Raw genomic sequence first — 22,367 nt, forward strand, 5'->3', positions numbered from 1 at the left:
TGAACCAGCAGATGAAAACTTTCTCTCTCTCTCTCTATCTTTCAGGAGCTCTTTTCTGTTGGCTCTCTGCCTCTCATTTTTTTTTAATGTTTAAACTTGAACAACAGCTGAATCATTATGTATTAAATACTGAAGAACATACTCAGTTTTCGTAAGATAAATCAAAAATTATTTTTCCTTGAAACATACCCACCAATAAGATGGTAGCTGATACACGTTACCCAAGTGTATGCCTACGTTCAATTTTCTCACATCTTTCAAGTGCTTATTTTAAAACATCAAATTTTCTTTAAGGGATTATTTTAACATTATATTTAATAACTCAGAGAATATATTCAATCAAAACATTTTCTTTAAGTGCCTCCTACATAAAGGGTGTTACCTAGGATTATAAAGTGAGATCCCTACGATCATAATCATTTACAGCATAAACGGGAGGACAAACTAAACACATGAAAAGTTTAATCAAATAAACAGGTAAGAATTAGTATTACATACATTCCTTACCTGTACAATCCTGTGCAACATAAACAGTTATTCCTTGTAAATCAGGGTGTCTTGCTTCTTCAACTGCTTTTCTAAGAAAACAGCAAGTATCATCCTTTAATCTTAGTGGGCAACTAAGGGTGTCATTTATGAGAAAAATCAATCATCATTTTCCTGACTTCCCTAACTAACCTATAGTATCTTCTGAAAAAACTACCATCTATAAGATTTTAGAAATTAGATTTAATTTTTCAAAGTCAAATATTACACTAAGGTACCAAAAGAACACTAAAACTAAATTATATGTGAAAAAAGCTTGAGTATAAAGACATACTCCCCCTCCCACCAAAAAACATGAATTTTTCCTAATCAATCAACTGGACATATTAAACATTTTCATAATCATGCTTCAAGATCTGCTTCACATCTATTTCTATTATCGATCAGAAGTAAATTACTATGTTTGATCTCTGGCACCTTGATCGGTTTTAGTTTTCTTCAAACAGCAACATGATTTGCTTCTCTTCATTCAACAACTAATATGATCTGAGTATATTCAGATGCTGAGATATTCCCAATGTCAAGTCTAGGAACACTAAGTACAACTGCAAACTGAAAAATTCTTGGCGAGTTTAATATTTTCAATAGTACACAGGAAGTAAAAAAAAAAAAAATCATGACAGAATTTGTAAAATAAAAATGCAAATTGGGGAAATTCAAATTTGTATTTCACTGTGTCTTTATAATTCTTAATTTAAAATAAATCTATTATGAATGTTCCTATGTCAATATAAAAAAGAGACTGACAAGTCTATAAACAGTTTTTGTGCAGCCTGCAAGGTAAAAATGTTTCTGACAGTTTCATAGGCTTGAAGGAGGAAAAAAAAGAAAAAAAATAAGCAACATAAATCTTATATGGCCTGAAAGCTACAATATTTACTATTTGCATTTTACAAAAAAAAAAATCTGGAATGATTGAAGCTGTGCCTTAAAAGTTATGTTTTTATAAATGTCACAACAAGCTGGAATTGTCACTGCTATTAATAATTCTAGTAATAACACTAAGCAAGTATTTCTCAACTGTAAGCATCTGATCTATAACACATTGAGCACATTAAAACAGAAAAGTACTTTGTAATAATTTCAAACTTAAAGACTTTTACAAACGAAGTAAATTCACTACAACATGTTGTGATTATCTGGCCTATTAAATATTCAGCTTATAATACTGAGACACACAAGAAATAAGACTTAAAAGACTTTTTAAGTCTTAATATCCAAACAAATGCCATGAAAAAGTGAAAAGATATAGTGAAATTAAATGTTTCACTTTTTCTTACCACCCAGAATGTCAAAGACCCTGTATTTTTTCAGTGATTATAACGATCCCATTCATTTACAATTCACAAGAATCTGATGTATGCAAGTGCCTAAAACACTGATTTTAGCCCTTGACTCTTTATCATATTATTAATACAGTATAGCCCCATGTTACACTATTAAAGAAAAAAAACTGGTATTGCATATTCAAAGGTGGAAAGAGACACTACTTCTTTTCAGAATATATCCATAAGTTATTCTAATGAAACACTGGGTATCTGCCTAAAGAGCAAGAGAAGAAAAACTGATCAGTAGATAAATTAACTGTAACTAGTGTTACAGAATACAACCCATGTTTCCCCCACTAGAAAAGCTGCTTTATGGACATTCTCACATAGTTATACTTTTGAAGTCCCAATTATATATAGGCATTACAAAAATTAGGTAACTCGGACCTTGAAGACCTCTGTAAAAACATAAGAATTTTAAAACAATTGTACCTTAATATGTGAGCAACTACAGCTGGTCCGTACCAATCTCCAGCCTTTTTCCCAGACTTCTTTCCGTATTCTATTAGCTGATGTAAGCCAAAGGCTGCCAGTGGAGAGTCACCAAACCAAGAGATAATTTTCCTATGACAAATTTCATTCTCTATTTCGTGATCATCAGAATACTTCCCAATTGTTTCCTTCAGAGAAATTGTTGGAGGAGTTTTGACTTCTCTTTCCCCTGAAAGCGACGCTTCAAATGACGCAGTAAATTTTTTTACGGTATGAGAAGTCCACGATTCAGTGTCTGAATTTTCAATGTTCAAAGCATCAGGCCAGGTCCAAGCTATAGTAGTTCCAAAGCAAAGTGTTCAGATCTTTAACTAGTTAGACTTCAACAATCAGCTAAGATACGTCAGTAGCATTTACAGTTACATGGACTAAACTAAAATAGTAAACTCAGGAATAGGTAAATACACAAACAGAAAATAGATGAATGGCTACCTAAGAACTGGGATATCTACTAATGTACATAGGTTTCTTCAGGGAGAAAGGAAAATGTTCTAAACTAGATTGGAGCAATAGCTTCAAAACTCTAAATATTCTAAGAATCAATGAATTTTTGACTCAATGAGTGAGTGTAGGAAACATAGAATATTTCAACAAAGCTGCTTCGAGGTAGATACTTTGTCTAGATTTAAGATACCTGCACTCCTTATCAGAGTATTTGGGCTCAATTCTCACTTCTGCCTCTTGCCTCCAGCTTCCTTCTAGTTACAGCCTCTGGGAGGCAGAAATGAGGGCTCAAGTAACTGGCTTCCTGCCACTCGCGTTGGAGTTCTCAACTCCCAGCCATCAGCGGCATTTGAAGGGAGAAACAGCAGACAGGAGCAGATACATTCCAGCACTCTTCTCCGCCTCCCAAATCAATTAATCAGTTAATAATGGTTTCAAATAAGAAAGCTCCTTCAAGGTACAAACAGAAAAATACATCTCAACCAAAATAATTTTAATATCTGAGTGCTATTATTATTCTCTGCACTTTTCTATAGTTTCTAAAATTTCCAAAATGATAATATATAAAATCAGGGGAAAATACTAAAATGAAGAACAAAAGAAAAGACAGTAAACTCAGCTACATTCAGAAATTTGGTAATATGCTTTACTCTGACAGTGCTAAGATAAAGTCATTTGTATTCCATGACAAGACTACTTATCAGACATCTAATCCTGACTACCCAAAGCATGACAAAGATGTTTGCTAACAATATACAACTCATGACTAAGCATCTTTGATAAGTGGATTGTGTTTCCAGTATATGTTAGAGTAGAAATCTAACTACAGAAATTGTAATATTGTTTGGAGTACTTTCTTACACATTGAAAATAACTATACATTTTTTAAAATACCGATTCTCCAGTAAGCGAAAAGGTAACAAAATCCTGAGTGATTAAAGATTTAAAAAAACAAACATACCCATCAAATCACTTTTTCAAGTTTATATTAAGTTCTTAAAAATACATAATTTTAAGTTAACAAGTTACACATTCAAACACTATTAAAAATGATTCCAATCCTTGCCCTTGATGTGTAAAACTACAAATAAACCTAGAAATCAGTCTAAAATTCCTTTCCTTATATTATTTATACCATTCTTCAAAAAAATTCTCTCTATAATCTCTTCAGTAATTCCTACAGAAGGCTTAGCTGCCATTCATTGTGAGAATATTGTGGCAATAACTAGATATCACAGATTAAAAAACTAAAATCCTTCTACAAATATACACATTATAAAATGTGACTAATAGCAGGTGTTGCATTAGGAAGTATATGTTTGCTAAGTATTAATGAAATTTTTCAGGATTTAAAGAATTATTTAACCAACTGAATGCATATATTTATAGTCATACATATAAAGATAATTTTGGATAAGCTTTATCAATAGGTAAGGAAAGAAATAAACTATAACTCAATATTTTAAAAATATTAACTGGGTGAATACTGAATACAGCATGCCACTTGGGATACCTACATCCTGCAGCAGAATACCTGGGTTTGAAGTCTAGCTCTGCTACATATCACTGTCCTGTGATGCCCAATTTATGCTGGCTCAGGCAGATGGGTCCCTGCTACCCACCCAGGAGACCCAAGGTAAGATCTATACCTCCCACTTCAATGCAGTTGTTGCAGGCACTTGGAGAGTGACCCAGTAAACAGAAGTTCTCACTTTGTCTTTGCCTCTCTCTCGTTGTCTTTCAAATAAGATGAAAATAAATTATATATATATATATATTATATATATACTATTATACATTATATATGTATGTATTATAGTATATATAATATATCTAATGTGTAATATAATATATAAAGTATGATATTCTAATATATATGCTATAATATAATAATATATAATAGTATATATAATATATCATATGCATACATAGATATACTGTTTCACCAAAATCACAGCTGTTCATCTGCGCAGGATTCACTGAAGATAATCTAGGCTTCATCTACAAGGAAAATAATGACCTAATATCCCAAATATTGAACTAACTTATTTTCACAGTGATGATGAAAAATAAACAGGTGCATTTATACCTTATTTTTGAAAGAGTCATGAAGTCATATCTTGTTCACTTAATAAAATGTAATATGCTAGATCAGTTACAACTTCAGAAGATGTCAGAGCCTATCAAATAACACCATGGAATTTTATGCTGTACACAAGACAGGAGTTTAAACTAAACAAAAGGGATGTAATTTACCTCTACCAAGAAAGTGTAGTATAAGTCCTTGAGCCAACAGCATCTGTCCAGTTCTTAATGTACAGCCCCAGCCACAGTCAGTTGTCAAAGCTGAGCCTTCTATCTGAGGAAATTCTTCTCTGTAGGTCAACCATATTCTAGAAATGAAATCTTTACGAAATTCTTCTACATTCCCAGCAATTATGCGATCTTCTATTGTACATCCTGATATCGCAGATAACATTCTATTTTCATCTATAAATTAAAAATACAAATTATAGTCTAAAGATAAAATAGGAGTACTGATATCCAGAATATCTCACCATTTTTAAGACAGTATTGAAATATTAGATGTGACAACTTTGCTAGTCTTTCTAATGTAAAAGATAAATCCTATCCTGTCAGGGTGTAATGAAAATCAGCTGAGAATGAATGCTGAAATGTTTTAAACACTGTAGAGGTAACGAACATAACACAGTCTCAGGAATATATAATATATATATATAATCTACCATTTTGTGAAGAAACAATACAAAAATTTTATTTTACTTCACTTGGCTCAGAATATACATATCAGAAATCTCTGATACTAAAAAAATCTGATACTAAATGTGCAAATAAAAAGTATATTTGTCAATATGTTTAATCACATAAGCTAATTGTTTACATTAAAATATTACTCACATTGTAAGATCAAAACAATTACACAACATAAAATTCTTAAAATAGTTATGTTTTTCTGCTCAAATACAATTTTTAAAGATTCTTGCCAACCACTAACACCATTTTTAGAGGCTTTTCCAAATTGATCACCTCTAATACAATTTCTATGTAAAAGCTATGGCCATCATTTGCCCAATGATGTATAACATACTACTGCTCAAGTGTCTCTCCCTCCCTCCTCTTTCGAGAGGCACCCCACCTCCTGGTTTTCTCTCCAGAGGTGCTTCCCCTTCCCTCCCTTCCCTGCTCACCTGGTCCCTTTGCAAATAAACTTTTCTGTTTGAAGAAAAAAAAAACATACTACTGCTCAGAACAAACTCAGTCCTTTATTACTCTAAAGAAAGAAAGCCTTAGTCATCTTTACAAGGAAACACCAATAAATGTGGGTAAACAATACACCTGCCTACTGCTCTCAGGTCCAAGGGTTCCAATCTCACACTGTTCTACAGAATGATAACACTAACAACAAAGTTTGTATTGTACTTCTATTCTTCACCCTTCCTGCCACCATTGCTTGTAAAGCTCATTCCAAAAAAAATTATTGTAACTCCAACTTTGGATACTTGTAGACAGCTTAACGAAACTTAAGTTGTAGCATGTAATATAGATATCAGACAAATCGATTTAAGTTTCCATTAACAAGGTCTTTCTTGCAATATTATAAAGAATTTAAAGCTATCTACAAAAAAAAGAAAAGGCACCTGGGTTGGGAGCAATGGAGTGGCTCACTGGGTAAAGTTGCTGTCTGTGACACTGGCATCCCATAAGGACACCAGTTCAAGTCTCAGCTGTTCCACTCTCAATCCTGCTCCCTGTCAATGTGCCTGGAAAACCAGTGGAGGATAACCTAATTGCTGGCCCCCACACTGAAGTGGGAGACCTGGAAGAAGCTTCTGGCTCCTGGCCTTGGCCTGGCTCAGGGCCACCCAGTACAGTCATTTCAGGAACGAACCGGTGGATAAAAACACCATTCTGTGTCTCTGCCACTTTTTCTAACTTTGCTTATCAAATAAAATAAATATCAAAAAACACAGAATCTAGACTGAACATGGCACTAAAAATCAGTCCAGGTTTTTCATTTTAGACATTTAATTTTCAACTTAATACAATTATAACATAACTGACATCTCCTGTGACCTGCAAAACATATACCTCCTAATCTGCCTTAGAGAAGCACTTAATTCCTATCTTCTTAATATTAACTCTAAGCATTTTTCAGCTACTGCTAGCACTGTATGAATTTTGCTGTTTCTTTAGCCTATAGAATTACTATAATACCCCAACATTCTACTCTTCAACTGAGTATTTTGTCGTAATGTTAACTATTTATATTCTCAGTTTTTATCTACATTTTCCACCCCTCCAGACTTAAAGTGCTCCAGATGAGATAGAACGTAATTATTTTCTGCATCCTTCTATCTTCATCACCAACCTGAGTTCAGCCCATTCACATCACATATAAACAATTAACATTTTTTCAGTGAATTTAAGATCAATGGAACCAAAGAAGATAGGGTTTTTTTCCCTTGTTTGTTGTTCTGTTTGCTTTTGTTTCTTATGGTGGAGAGAAATAAGATTACAGTTTTATGGAAAATAGGGAAAGTTATAAAGAACCTCTACAAACAATGGGAAAGAAAGTTGATAACAGAAATATAACAAAACAACTAGTAATACTAAGGGTTTAGTCAAGGCTGATTTTCACAATCAAAAATCACTATGAAACCAGCTACTATGAGAAATAATCAAGAGCAAAAGAAATTGCAAAATAAAACCTCAAAGAATACAGCTATTGTGCATATTAGACATGGGAAAAAATGAGCTTGTATGTGTCTTTTTTTTTTAAGGGGATTATGGAAAGTTAAACAAATAATAGAAATACACCAGTTGCATACAAAATACTACCAAATGGAACTTCTAGAAGTGAAAAATAACAGAAGATAGGAGCTCAATAGAATAAGCATCAAATTACACACAATTCAAGACACACTTAGGGAATCAGAAGAAAGAAATTACTAAGAATATAGTGCAGAGACAAAGTAACAGCAAATATGAAAAAAAAATGTAAAAGACATCAAGAAGATCTAACAGATTTATGAGATACATGGGGCTGGCGTGATGGCTCAACTGTCTAATCCTTTGTCTGTGACCACCAACATCCCATATGAGCGCCAGTTTGTGCACCCACTGCTCTACTTCCAATTCAGCTCTCCGCCTATGGTCTGGGAAGGCAGTAGAGGATGAGCCAGTATGGGTCCTCATTCACCTCCCTTTCAGTCCACTACCCATCTAGCTCCCAGCAGCAAATGATGATCTAAGAGCTTGAGTCACTGCACCCACATGAGAAATCTAGACGAAGCTCCCGGCTCCTACCTTCAGACCAGACCAGCTCCAGCCATTGCGGTCACTGGTGGGTGAATCAGTGGATGAAAGAACTCTCCCACTCTCTGTCTCTGTTAATTTGACTTTCAAATAAATAAATCTTAAAAAACTATGCTCTTCAAAAAATATAATTAAATGAAAAGTCAACTAAAGGAGTAGATGAAAACATCACTCATTTATATCCAAAAAAGGGATTCAGAAAGGCAGAAGAGCTAGTCATGGAGAAAAGCACAGGTAATATAATGAAAGCATACATAAATGACAACTAAAAGCAATGAGACCAGAAGATATCCTCAAAGGGCCATTGGTTCTATCACGTCTGGAGTGCCTGTGCCCCTGCTGCAGTCGGACCCAGCTCCGCGTTTCCAGTCCTGCTGCCTGCTGTGCACGTGGGGAGGCAGCACAGTGCTTGGGTCCCTGCCACCACGTGGGAGACCAGGATGGAATTCCAAGGCTTCAGCCTGGCACAGCCTTAGCAACTGCTGAGGTCTGAGGAATGAATCATCATACAGAAACTGTCTCTGTGTCTTATTTTTCTTTCTTTCAGCCTTTCCTGTAAGATGACTTGCTAATTTCTTTTAATTAAAAAAAAAAAAGAAAACTTTAAATAATACAACTAATGAGCCATGGCACATTTGTGTAAACTAAAAATTTATAAAAAGATAAAAAGGGGGAAAAAAATGCATGAAGACAAAAGAACCAAAAACGTTCATAAAACATTTTTTTAAATAAAGACAAATACTCCAAAAGAACACCAGAATCAAACTATTCAAAATCGGTGATAAAGAGAATAGCTTAAAACCAGTTTTGTGAAAACACACTACACACAAAGAAGAGTAAGTGCTATCAGATCTTTCACTGAAAACAAAATAAAGTAACAAAATGAAGGAACATCTTTAACCTATAGAACAAAAAAATCCTTCAACCCAGAGTTCAACACATATCTAGAAAACAGCCTTTTTAATCCAGCTTCCTGGTAATGCCATCTGCGAGGCAGCAGGTGACGACAAAAATGGGAGGTTTGGATAGAATGTCGTGCTCTTGGCTCTGGCCTGACTCAACCCCTGCTATTATGGACATTTGAACTGTGAAGCAATGGATGAAAGATCTCTCCCGCCCTCTCAGGATCACACTGCCTTTAAAATAAAAACAACTTCTGGGCCCGGCACTGTAGCCTAGCAGCTAAAGTCCTCACCTTGTAAGCACCGGGATCCTATATAGGCGATGGTTCATGTCCCAGCAGCCCTGCTTCCCATCCTGCTCCCTGTTTGTAGCCTGGGAAAGCAGTCAAGGACAGCTCAAAACCTTGGGATCCTGCACCCTCATGGGAGACCCAGAAGAGGCTCCTGGCTCCAGATCGACTCAGCTACGGCTGCTGCAGCCTCTTAGGGCGTGAAACAGCGAATCAAAGATCTTCCTCTTTGTCTCTTCTCTCTGCATATCTGACTTTCCAATAAAAAGAAATAAATAAATCTTTAAAAATAATAGCAACTTATTTAAAAACCTGTATCATCAAACAGATGCACAGAAAGGATTTGATAAGGCCTGGCACAAAAGGCTAGCAGCTAAAGTCCTCGCCTTGCATGCAATGGGATCCTATATGGGTGCCGGTTATAATCCTAGCTGCCCATTTCCCATCTAGCCCCCTGCTTGTGACCTGGGAAGACAGTAGAGGACAGCTCGAAACCCTTGGGACCCTGCACCTGCATAGGAGACCCAGAAGAGACTCCTGGCTCCTAGCTTCAGATCAGCACAGCTCCATCATTGTGGTCACTTGGGGAATGAATCAGCGGATGGAAGAGCTTCCTGTCTCACCTCCTCTCTGTATATCTGGCTTTCCAATAAAAATAAAATAAATCTTTTTAAAAAAAAGTATTTGATAAAAGTCAACATTTCCCCTCTTCCCCCGCCAAGGCTATATGCAACTGCCTTGGTTATCTTGTACCTAGAAGTGTTATGCATCTGGGAGAAAAGCAGCCAAAAGCTAGCAGGCATTCTGGACACGCTTAAACACAAATTTGTGTTAACTCTACCAGTGTGACAGCAAGTTCCCTATTCTATTTTTTTTTTTAAGATATGTGGGAAAGGTGGGTCACATTGGGCCAGGATGCACCACTCCAGCACCCAAATGAGAGGGGACCCCTGATTGGCCAGGCAGGGGGATCTGAAAACATACTGGAGTGGGAATAACTGAGAGCCTGTTTCACAAGCAAGGAATGGCTTCTGGGGGCTTCCACAGTCCAAGCCACTGCACTCACAGGTAGGCAAAAGAGCTGAATTGCAGTGGCTTGGTGGAGGGAAATCAGAAAGCATATCTAGGTCAGACCAAGGCACCAGCCCATGTGGTAAACCTCTGTTTGGCCAAGTAGTATCATCTACCACCTGTCAGCACACACAAAAGCTGGGACTAGAGGGGAAGCCCGGCTGGGCTATACCACAGTACCTGCTATGAGTATCAGAGCAGAGGATGTGCCATGTTAGACTGGAAAACAGCCCCCGCCAGAACACAAGAGAATGAGATCTAGGGGCAGATTCTGCAGAGAACTTATGGTTTCGCCTCTGTGGGACTGCAGCACCTGCAAGTTTACATGAGAGCTGTGGGGGTGGTGACAAGATGAACCAGGTTGGACCACGAAAATCACCTGACAGGAACTCACCCAACTCTCATGGAAAGACTGGAAAGAGGCTAGGCAAGGCCAAGCTGCAGGACCCACCCACACATGCAAAGGCCAAGACTGAGGGCAGACTGTGTCAAGCACGGTTGCAGCACTCACCAGCACACACAAGATCTGGGGCTAGGAAAAGGCCTTGTAGGAGAACCTGGGGGATACCCCTGCTAGGCTCCAGCTCCCACTGGTGAATGTAACAGCTGGAGCTGTGGGCAGACCAGGCTGAACAAGGCTATAGCACCCATCAGCATACCTGTAGACTGTGTCTGGAGACAGGCCAGACTAGGCTAGGTTCCAACTTCCACTAGAGCTTGCATGAGTCAGAATGGGTGTGGGACAGGCCAGGCCACACCACAAAACCTGCCAGTTCACATGACAGCCAGATCTCAGAGTAGGCAGGCTGAACTAGGGTATAACACTCACCAGTGAGAGCCAGAATGGATGTGGGCCATTCTGACTAGGCTGCAGTACCCACTGATAAATACCAGGACTGGCTGCCAGCCATGTCAGCTAGGCTGCAGTACCCTAGAACGAGGGATGGGAGCAGGCCTGACAAGAAAACATGGGGAGTTCCCCAGCTAGGCTACAGTTCCCACTGGTGAATGCAAGACTTAGGGCTGGAGGTAGGCTAGGACAGGCTGGACTGCAGCACCTGTCAGCATACGTGTACAACAGGTCTGGGGGCAGGCCAGGTTGGGCCAGTCTACAGTACACACTGGCCCAAGTGAGAGCCAAGACATGGTGCAGATCAGGCCAGGTTGGACCACAGCACCAGTTCACATGGGGGCTTAAGCTGGGAGCGGACCAGTCTGAGCTAGGCTGCTGTACCTGCCAGTGAAAGCTGGGGCTGGGACTGGGCCAGGCTGAGTCAGACTGCAGTAACTGTTAGCAAATGCTGAAACGGGAGCAGGCCTTCTTAGACTAGGCTGCAGCACCTGCTGGAAAGTACAAGACCCAATGCTGGGAGCAAGGCTAATAGAATTTGAGGTTCCCCCAACCCCCACTGGGTCAGTGCTTCCACTGATGAGCATGAGACCTACAACTGGAAGGCCATTCCAGGCAGGGCTGAAGCACCTATCAGCCAGTATATAGGCTGGGTCTTTGGGCGAAGCAGGCTGGGCTAGACTACTGTACCTGCTGGCAAGTGCCAGAACTGGGTGTAAGTTATGTCAGGCTGGACAACAGCACCCTCTGGCAAGCTCAAGATCTGGGACTAGGAGCAAGTCTGGTAGGGGAACTGTGGGCACTCCTCTGGTGGGCTGCAGCTCCTGCTGGTAAACATGAGAGTCAGGGGTAGGAGTGGGCCAGGCTGCTCAAGGTGGCAGCACCTGTTAGCCTACATTGGGTCAGGTCTGCAGCAATTCAGGCTGAACTAAGCTGCAGCACCCACTGGGTATGCACAAGAGCTGCCTGGGATACAGGACAGAGCAGGCTTGACCACAACACATGTCACCACCTCAAAAACTGGGGCTAGGGCAGGCCTATGGGGGTTGTTAGCAGTCACCCCAACGAAGACATAGCAACTACTGGTGTGTGTGAAGACCAGGCCTGTGTTGGGCTGGGCTGAGCTGAAACACTCATCAGTTTGCTGAAGATGTGAGGCTGGGAACAGAACTGCCCTGGCAGCTGTATCCACTGGTATATGTGTTACCTGGTGCAGATAACGGACCAAACATGAGCCTGAACTGGCTGGCACATGTGCTGGTCAAGTCTGAGGTCACTCCAGGCAAGGTTTCTTGGTAGACTTCCCAACTAAATCACTGGACTCAAACCCTGGCCACAAGGAAAATCCCAAGATCTATGATTCAACCTTGCAGTGAATGTATTAGGACTGGCCATTCTAAGGTGACAGACATGGCAGACAAATCATCTTGGACAGCAAAGGATGTCAGGTGCCTCGTCAGAGGATGAAAAGCAGAAAAGGTTGGACCACTCTCCTGGCCAAGCTTTGCAGCACATTCCTGGTGCATCTATAGATGCACTAAGGTGGACTTGGTCAACCAACAGACCTTGGAAAAATTTTCTCAACCCTGGAGCAATGAAACCTACAACTTTTCAGAATTATCAAAACCACTCAAGTAGCACCCTCAGAACACTTCCAGACATCAGAGTCTCTAAGGCATGATCAAGTAATGACTTAGTTTGAAAGCAAGGAGCAGTCCCCTCCCCCAAAAGGAGGAAAAATAATTGAAACATCTGTTCCACCATCTTTCTTCTATACCTTGACATTCCCCATCTTACAGAGGCCAAAAGGGCACGCATCCCTCCCAACTATGTAAGAAATATTAAAAATAAAATTTAAATTTAAAAAAGTCAATATCCTGGGCACAGCACAGTAGCCTAGTGGCTAAAATCCTTGCCTTACAAACACCAGAATCCCATACGGCTGCCAGTTCTAATCCCAGCTGCCCCACTTCCTGTCCAGCTCCCTGCTTGTGGCCTGGGAAAGCAGTTAAGGAGGGTCCAAAGCCTTGGGGACCCTGCACCCACGTTGGAGACCCACAAGAGGCTCTGGGCTCCTGGCTTCAGATCAACATAGCTCTGGCCATTGTGGCCACTTGGGGCGTGAATCATCAGAGGGAAGATCTTCCTTGTCTCTTCTGCTCTCTGATACCTGACTTTCTTTTATTTTTAAAAAAATATTTTTTATTAGAAAGTTAAACAAACAAAAGTAAAACAAACAAACAAAAAATCCACTGACACATGAAAGTCAATACCAGTGGGCAGACAATGCCAGGTAAGGACCTAGCACCTGACGACACATGTAAGATCTAAGTCTGGGAGTGGCCCTGATGGGCGAACTTGGGGAACTTACCCAGTGAACTGTAGCACCTGCTGGTGAGCACATGAGTCAGGGCTGGGTGTTGGTCAGGCCAGTCAGGGATGTTTCATTTGTCAATAGGTGTGTGGGTTGGCTCTATAAGAGTTGGACCTGGCAGGGCAAGGCCAAACCATATAACACCGGCATATGCAGGAGCCAGAATGGGGTATGGGACATGTTGAGCTAGGCTAACCTATCACACCTACCAGTATGCTTGAAAGCCAGGGATGGGAGCAGGCTAGGCAGGGCTAAGCTGCAGCACCCACCAGAGTTGGGACTTGGGGCAGGGCAGGCCAGACCAGGCTGTAGCATTTGACAACAAAGCCCATGCTGGGAGATAGGATATGCCAGACTAGTTCAGAGCAACCACTGGCATGTGCAAAATCTGAGGCTGGGAGTAAGCTTAGTTGAGGAGCTTAGGGGATGCCCCTGCTGGGCTGCACTTCACACTAATGAGTACAAGAACTGGAATGAGGTGGATACCTACAGTATCCCTCAACATAGGTGTGGACTGGGTGTGAAATGGACCAAACATGAGCCTGAACTGGCTGGCACTGGTGCTCACAAGAGCCAGGTTAGGTATAGAACAAACTGAGCTAGGTCTCCATATCCACTGAACCACATGAGAACTGGGTATGGGGACTGACCAGACAAGGCTGGGTTGCAGCACCCAACAGTAAGAGGCAGAATGGATGTGGGCCAGTTGGGTAAGGCTGCTGTTCCTGCCTATACAGGAGACAGGCCAAATCAAACTAGACCACAGACCCACCAGTGTATATGAGATCTGCCACTGGGAAGTGATCTGCTAATAGGAGCTTGGGGACTCCTCAGGCAGGATGCAGTTCCTGAAAGTCAAGAACCAAGGCTGGAAGCAGCCCAAACCAAGCCAGGTTACAGTACCTACTGGCACTTCTCTCTCCACTTTCCTCAGATATAAGAAGAAAAATAGAGCTGTCTCATCTACTTCCTCCATTCTGTGACCCTCCCCCACCCTAACTGGTGGTCCATATCTGCATGCATCCTCTCAGCTTTGTAAACATCATCCAAAATAAAATGAATTGATTAATAAAACAAGAAAGTCAAAATTCAACCTCAGATACACCTAAACTCAAATCCCATACTCTTTATCATACTTCATAGTGTCATCAGTTTTTAAAAATCACTTAATAAGCATAACATTGAAGATTCTCTTCCATAATTGGATCATTTTTCTAAATTAATCCCCACCACAACTAACTGAACATCCCTCTAATTCCTTAATGTGCTTTTTAATATCTCGAAGCTATTGCTTTCATCATTTATTCAACTTCTTCACCTACCAACATCCTACTAATCCTTCAACACTCTTGTGATAATCCACTGAGTTAATACATGTCAACTACTTAGGATGTTACTTGGCACATTATAAATGCTCAATGTTAACCATTATTATCATAAACTATTTTTTAAAAAGGCTCTAGAAAATCACTGATAAATGACAAAAATACATAAGCTAAAAATGAGTAAAAATCTTAATAGCATATTCTCATGTATATTCACTTTCTTTCACTCAAAAATAACAGGAAAAATTAACACGACGGAAATAGGTAAGTATACTTTTAAACAGACGGAGAAACATTAGCCAGGGTGAGCAGAGAGGAAACATTCCAGGAAATAGGAGAGGACAGACCGATGGCAGGGGGGTACTTGGAGACTGATGGATACAGGAAAGCAGCAGAGACAGAGCTGTAGTGTTGCAGTGACCAGACATCCCAGCAGCATTCAACCAGCGGCAATCTAAACTGCACTAGCAGCCAGAACTCCACCAGCAACCAGGTGGGAAGAAGAGTTCACCAAGAGCTCAGGAGGTGACCCCAGACAAAGAACTGCCCGTCCTGCTGATCTGTGTGATTTGAGCAGGAACAGAGACAAAGCAGTAGATACCAAACAGGCAGGGCAGGAAGAGAGTGGATTTCACAGAGGAAACCCTCAGTAGAACCAAATCAAGTGTCATCTTATATAGGGAGACAAAGGAAAAGTGAGACAGAACTGCACATGCACTAAGCTGAGAACAAACTCATTTCTGCTTAGTGAATTGCAGTGACCTGACATCTTACAAGGCCCACCCAAAATAGCTCCAGGTAGCCCCCAGACCTAACAGCCAGCAGATCAAGAACTCCATGAATGGTGCATCCGGTGCCATTTTGTACAGTATGGCACAGGCTCTAAGACTGTAGGTACAACAGCGAGTTGAGCATGCGCTGAGCTGGGACCGAACTCACTGAGCTAAGTGCATTGCACTGGTCCCACATCAAAAATAATACCAGAGACGCTGGCAACTTACAACTCAAAATAGGTCCATGTGGCTGCCAGACCTAACAGCCAATATGTTCCTGCAAGATCAGCACCACCAAAAACCTAGCTATTTAGGACACCAGGTGTCTCCCTAATCCTGGGAACCAGAAGTGGGAGAAAGGTTATACAGACAACAGTGCAGCCTCAGTACAGGATCACAGCAGGTGGAAAAGTGATGAGCCATGACTTGGGACTCCAGAGATAGTGGTAGAAGTCTGACATAAGAGCTAAGATATGAAACTGGCTCACGGGAGAGGCACAAGTGACTGCAAACAAAGAACCGAGTACTAACTGCAAAAAGTAAAATTGAATTGAAGACCTGTGGGTGACACAGCTTAGAAACCTGCCCCAAGGAGAAGAATGTGCTAACCAGAAGTACAATGATCAACAACAGAAGAGGAGCCAGAGGCACAGTGAGTATTACTGAAGACTCCCCTGCAAAGGAGCAAAAGCTTTTGCCAACCTCTGAGTTAACTAAGGAAGACATCAAGAAAATGGGGGATTCAGAATTTAAATCACTTGTTATGAAGCTTCTTATCAACAACAAGCAGCACACACAGGAATGTAAGGCATATATCATACAGAAAATAGCAACACTGAAATAACATCAAGCCAAAATACTGGAAATGAAGAACGCGATAGAGCAAGTTAAAAATCCAGTGGAAGTGGAAGAAAGAATCTCAGAATTGGAAGATATTTCTTGTCACCAGGAAAACCTGGAAGCAGAGCTGGTCAAGCTAAAACAAGTATTGAAAAATTAAAAGACACTACTAAAACAGAGTCCCAGCACCCTAGCTGGGTTGAGGAGCACAGGGCTGAAATGGGGGCTATGCTCAGATCAGGATACGGTTGTAGTATCACTTAGCACAAGTGTGGACTGGGGCTGGACACACCAAGCCGGGCTAGACTCCAACACCATCTTGTGTCATGGAGGACCAGGGTAGATGCAGGACAGACTAGGCTAGGTCTCAGCCCTTACTGAGCCATGTTTGAGCTGTATGTGGGTGTGGACGAGCCATGGCTGGACTGAAACATCCAACAGCAAGAACCAGATTGGGTTGAAGGCCAGTCAGGAAAAGCCACTGTTCCTGCAGGGACAGGAGGTGAACTGAGTAGGGATGGCTCACGTACCCACTGTTATGCGTGAAATCTGGCATTGGGAGAGGTTCTGATGGAGGAGCCTGGGCAACTCCTCTGGCAGGACACAGACTTGGCAGGTAAGCGCAAGAAGCATGGATTGGGAACAACCCAGAACAGTCCATAGAAAGTTTCCCACTGGCATACAATTGGCATGGATCAGGGGCAAACCAGGCTGAATTAGTTCACATCATCCATTGGCAAATCAGAGCAAAAAAAAGAGTGTGGGTTGAGCCAGGTTCACTCGCAACAAAAATCAGTGCACATTATGGAATGCCAAGGTGAGGTGATCTGTACCAGATCTGTACCGCAGCACCCAATAGCACACGTGAGAACCAGGAGGGAGGGGACGGGGCCTGCAGGGGGAATATGGGAGTGCTCCCTTGCTGGACGGCTACTCCCTCAGGAGAGCATGAGCTGGGATGGGTGCACACCAGACTAGCAGTGCTACAACACCTGTGTGCCTCATGTGGACTAGGTCAGGGAAAAGCCAGGCTGGGCTGATTGTTCCTACTGGTGCAAATAAAAATTAGAGTGGGTGAGGGTTGTTTGGGCGTAGCCGCAGCATCAGCTGGCAGAGCTGGCACTGGGGACTAATTCTGTCAATTCAAACCACAGAACTACCTGGAGAGTGCATAATCTGGGATTGGGAGTGGCCTAGAAGGGAAACAGTGGGCTCCTCCCTCTTGGGTTATCACTCTCACGGGAGGGCATGAAAACCAGGGTCTGGGGTGGCTAGACAGAAAGGCACTCAACATCTGTGTGGGCTGGATAGTGAAACTGGTTAGATGGAACTAGGCTTCAATGCCCACTGACATGTATGAGAGCTGAAGGGAATGTGGGACAGACTGGACTAGCCTGCTGCACATACTGGCAAACCAGGGTAGGGGGTGGGCCTGGTGGGGGTTATTGTGGATTGTTCCAACTAGGCTGCAGCTACCACTGGTTTATGTGAGGGCCAAGTGTGTGCTGGGCAGAACCAGGCTGGACTACAGCATCCATCAGTTCCAGTGGAGGACAGGGCTGGAAACAGAACCAACTCAGCAACTGCAACCACCAGCTGATTGACGCAATGGACTGTGCCGAGCCCTGTACTTGCCAGTACATACAAGAATCTGGTCTGGGAACACCTCAGACAAAGTTTCTTTGGGGATCTCCCCAATCAAACTGCTGGACTCAGAACCCTAACCATGAAGACAGAGGACAGAACAAGTCAATTGACCTTCTCAGCCATATGTCAGCATTGAAAAACTGAGCAAATGGAGACTCTAAGATGGACTATGTCAATCCGTGGATTCTTTAACGACCTCATCGTGCTTGGAATGGCAAGACTGGCAGCAATTCAGAACTGGTGAACTATCAAAACCACTTGATCAAGACCCTAGGAGCGTACCCCACATTAAGGACTTGGGGTGGGTGGGAGACTGGGTGGGGCTTCTCCCTTAAAATCCCCCTTTACCTCAGATACATGAAAGAAACAATGTGGAAATAATAGTCTTGCCCACTTTCCTGTAGCCCTTGAATGTTTTTCCCCTAATTAACTATGTAAAGATTGTCAAAAATATAACAAAAAAAGGGAGTCCCAGAAGGTGCAGCAAGAGAAGATGGGTTTACAAATGCATTTAATGAAATAATCAAGAAAAATTTCCAGATTCAGAGAAAAAATTGAGGAACAACATCCAGGAGGGGCACTGAACTCCCAACAGGGTTGATCAAAAGCAATCTTCACCAAGACACAAATCAAGCTCTCGTCAATCGAACATAAGAAAAAGACACTTAAATGTGCTCATGAAAAAAACCAATTGAAATATGGAGAAACAGAATAGGTCACAGCTGACCTCTCACTGAAAACTACAGGCCAGAAAAGAATGAAGCAATGTATTCCAGATTCTAAAAGCAAAAAATTGTCAGCCCAACACAACATATCCAGCAAAGCTTTCCTTTTTCTTTGAAAATGAAATATAATTCTTCCATAGTAAAGAAAAGTTAAAAGAAAACACCTCTTCCAGACCTGCCCTACAAATGATACTTAAAGATGTTCTCTTGACAGAGAAGAGGAATAACACCCACTAAAACCAAAGGCAAATGTGAAGAACATCCCAGTAAAATGACAACAGAAGACTAAATCAATGAACAAACCATTACTAAATGACAGAAACAAATTACCACCTATTTATATTAACCCCAAATGTAAATGGATTAAATTCAATCATGCATAGATTAATAGGATGGATTAAAAAAAAAATTTGTTGCCTACAAGAGACATATCTCACCAACAAAGATCAGCGGAAACTACATCTCATAGATCTTGATAATTTTGTTTTTATTTTCATCTGTTCAAAATACTTTCTTATGATTATTCAATGACTCATAGATCATACAGTAGCCATATTCTCTTCAAGAAGGTTCTGGATTCTCTTTTTCATTTCTTCAGCAATACATTAGTCATTAAGAAGCATGTTATTTAACTTAATGGCACTGCAAATTTCTTTTTCTTCCTGTTGTTCATTTTGTTTTTGCGGCTTTTCTTTTAAGGGGATGTGTAGTTAGTGTAATGGAGACTATCATACCCTGTGGCATGTTGTTTAACTTCATGGCCTTATAAATTTGTTTTTCTTCTTGTTGTTGATTTTGCTTTGTGGCTTTTCACTTGGGGGGATTATAGTGACTGTTTAATGGAGACTGACATGTCTAGATGTGAGGATATGGTGCAGTGTGCATCTGTACCTCCAGATGGAAGATGGACTCCAGTGAAACTGTTGGATGTGTCATGACAACAGGATGCTGGACTCTCTGACATTGTCCATGCTTGCAATGATGGACTTTGAGGAACTATACAGTTGTAATGATATGGGGAAACTGGGAGTTCAGATAAGTCTGAGCAGCAGTGCAGCACGGGTGTCTGGGTCACCCAACCACGAGGCTGCAGCTGGGGGTACCCGTGCCAGGCCAGGCTTCCTGCTGGGGAACTTAACTCCTCATGCAATGCTGCTAGTCGGGGTGAGAGCCTTGGGCTTGTCCAAGCCTGAGGTGCAAGAATTTCCTTCATCCACAGCGACCATGCTGTGGATGGATCTCAGACAGCTCTAGGCATGCTCAGGACCATGGCTCCGCCCAGAGCTGCCATGTTGGTGAGTAGAGTACAGATAAGTCTGAACAGTGGTGTGGCACAAGTGGCACCTACCGGCACATGCGTGGGCTGAACAGTGAAGCTGGCTGGGTTGAACTAGGTTTCAATGCCCACTGACATGTATGAGAGCTGAATGCGATGTGGTACAGACAGGAAAAGTCTACTGCACATATTGACAAGCATGAGAACCAGGGTAGGAGGCAGGACTGGTGGGAGTTACAGTGGGTCTCTCTGGTTTGTGTGGGGGCCAAGTGTGTGGTGGGCAGGATCGAACTGGACTGCAATACCCATTAGTTTGTGTAAAAGACAGGGCGGGAGACAACTGACCTAGCAATTGCAACTAACAGTGTGCATGTAGGCCGATTTGGGCAATGGACTGTTCCAGACCCTGTACTGGCATGCACACATAAGAATCAAGTCAGGGATCACCTAACAGGGCATTTCTTTGGGAATCCCCCAAAGTGAACCGCTAAACTCAGAACTCGAAACATGGAGGAAAAAGGCAGGTTCCATGGTCTGACTGTGGAGTGCATGGAAGATATAGAAGCACATGGAGGATACAGCAATTCACTGGAGCCTACAAGGGACACCTGAAACCATAACAGAGGACAGAGGACAGAACAAATCTATCAACTACCCCAGCCAAGTGTTGGCAGTGAATACCTGGGCAAACAGAAATGCTAAGGTGGACTATGTCAGCCAGTGGAGTCTAGAGAAATTTCATCGTGATTGGAGTGGCAAGATCGGCAGCAATACAGAAGTGTTGAACTATCAAAACCACTTGAGCAGGACCCTCAGAGCATACCAACATCAAGGACCCTGAGATGGTTGGGAGGCTGGGTGTGGTTTCTCCCCTTATCTCTCCATTCCCCCTCAGACACAGGAATGAAGAAAGAAAATATCAAAGCAACGGTCACACCCACTTTCCTCTAGCCCTTGATCCTTTGCATCCTAATCAAATATGTAAAAAGTATCAAAAAATAAATTTATACAATTCAAAAACAAAGAAAGAAAAACAAAACATTGCTGGAGAAAAAAAAACAGTATGGGAGAACTCAGTGGTGGAAAGGTTTATGGAGAGGGTAGGGGAAATCCCAAGGCCTATGAAACTGTATCATAAAATGATAATAATAATTAAAAAAAATACAAACACATAATACCAAGGCAAAAACTACCATAAAAAGCACCAGAACTGGAGAGACAGTGTTGGTTTAACTGCAGCTCAGTTACTAGGTATCCTTGAGCATATTATTTAACTTCTTTAAGCTCCTCTTTTCATATTCATAAGACACTTAAGTCTACCTCTTATAGGTTTTTGTGAGAATCCAAGCTATTTCCCAAAGAACTGAACATGGTGCCCGGCACTTCATAAGTGGCATAAATTATTAAGATTATTATTGAAACAATCTAAGAATTAGAGGGATTATCATTTTTATTTTAACCAAAGTGATATTTGCATTATTATCAGACATTAAAATTATCGGTTTGATAAGGCATACTACAAATCAAATATCTATTTAGTACTCATAAATCCAGAACTATGATACAGCCAAAGATAATACAACCCTTAATCTCAAGAATTTTGTAAGAAATTAAAGTCATATAATCTTATACAAAATATAAATATCTTAACAGATATATGGAAAAAGTAGGTAAACCTGGAAATAATAAAAAGCTACACAATGAAATCCCAACAACTTTTTAATAGTTTAAAAATTAAGCACTTACCTTCATATTTAAAATGATAACATTTTCCAAGCAATAATACAGGGGAATTTCTACTAAAGTATGTCTTTGTTTTCAACACCCAACCTAAACAACAACAAAAAGAAATTACTTCAATTAAAAGATTTCAGACAAAATTCTAGCATGACTTTCTCTTACTTATTTTCAAATCACTAATTATTAGTCCTGGAGATGTATTATTTACAACAATTATAAAATATTTGGGCAGTGAACTGAAAATATGAGCCATTTAAGCTAACTTGCAAAAATATTTTGCAGTATTGTAACTACACTCTACCCACTTAAAAACCATGAGAACAAGTTTTAATTTACTTCCACATCAGTCCTAACATTATCATACTACAAAATCCTAAAGTTAAACTTTAACTCCAGTTTCTCTAACA

At 41.0% G+C, this 22,367-nt stretch overlaps 1 protein-coding gene across 7 annotated transcripts in view; it reads right to left on the reverse strand.

The window, feature by feature from the left end:
• The window catches only part of ATG4C (autophagy related 4C cysteine peptidase), a 77,427-nt gene that overhangs the window by 27,103 nt on the left and 27,957 nt on the right, over positions 1-22,367 (reverse strand). For all 7 annotated transcript variants that reach the window (XM_040978435.1, XM_040978434.1, XM_040978433.1 and 4 more), the window contains 4 exons: positions 21,967-22,050; positions 5,067-5,300; positions 2,307-2,640; positions 508-578 (listed from right to left, as the gene is read on the reverse strand). In XM_040978435.1, coding sequence (XP_040834369.1) covers positions 508-578; positions 2,307-2,640; positions 5,067-5,300; positions 21,967-22,050 — 723 coding nt within the window. The remainder of the gene's footprint in view (positions 1-507; positions 579-2,306; positions 2,641-5,066; positions 5,301-21,966; positions 22,051-22,367) is intronic.

This window comes from Ochotona curzoniae, unplaced genomic scaffold (genome assembly GCF_017591425.1).
Source record: "Ochotona curzoniae isolate NIBS_2020 unplaced genomic scaffold, NIBS_Ocur_1.0 contig_291, whole genome shotgun sequence".
Classification (NCBI taxonomy): Eukaryota; Metazoa; Chordata; class Mammalia; order Lagomorpha; family Ochotonidae; genus Ochotona; species Ochotona curzoniae.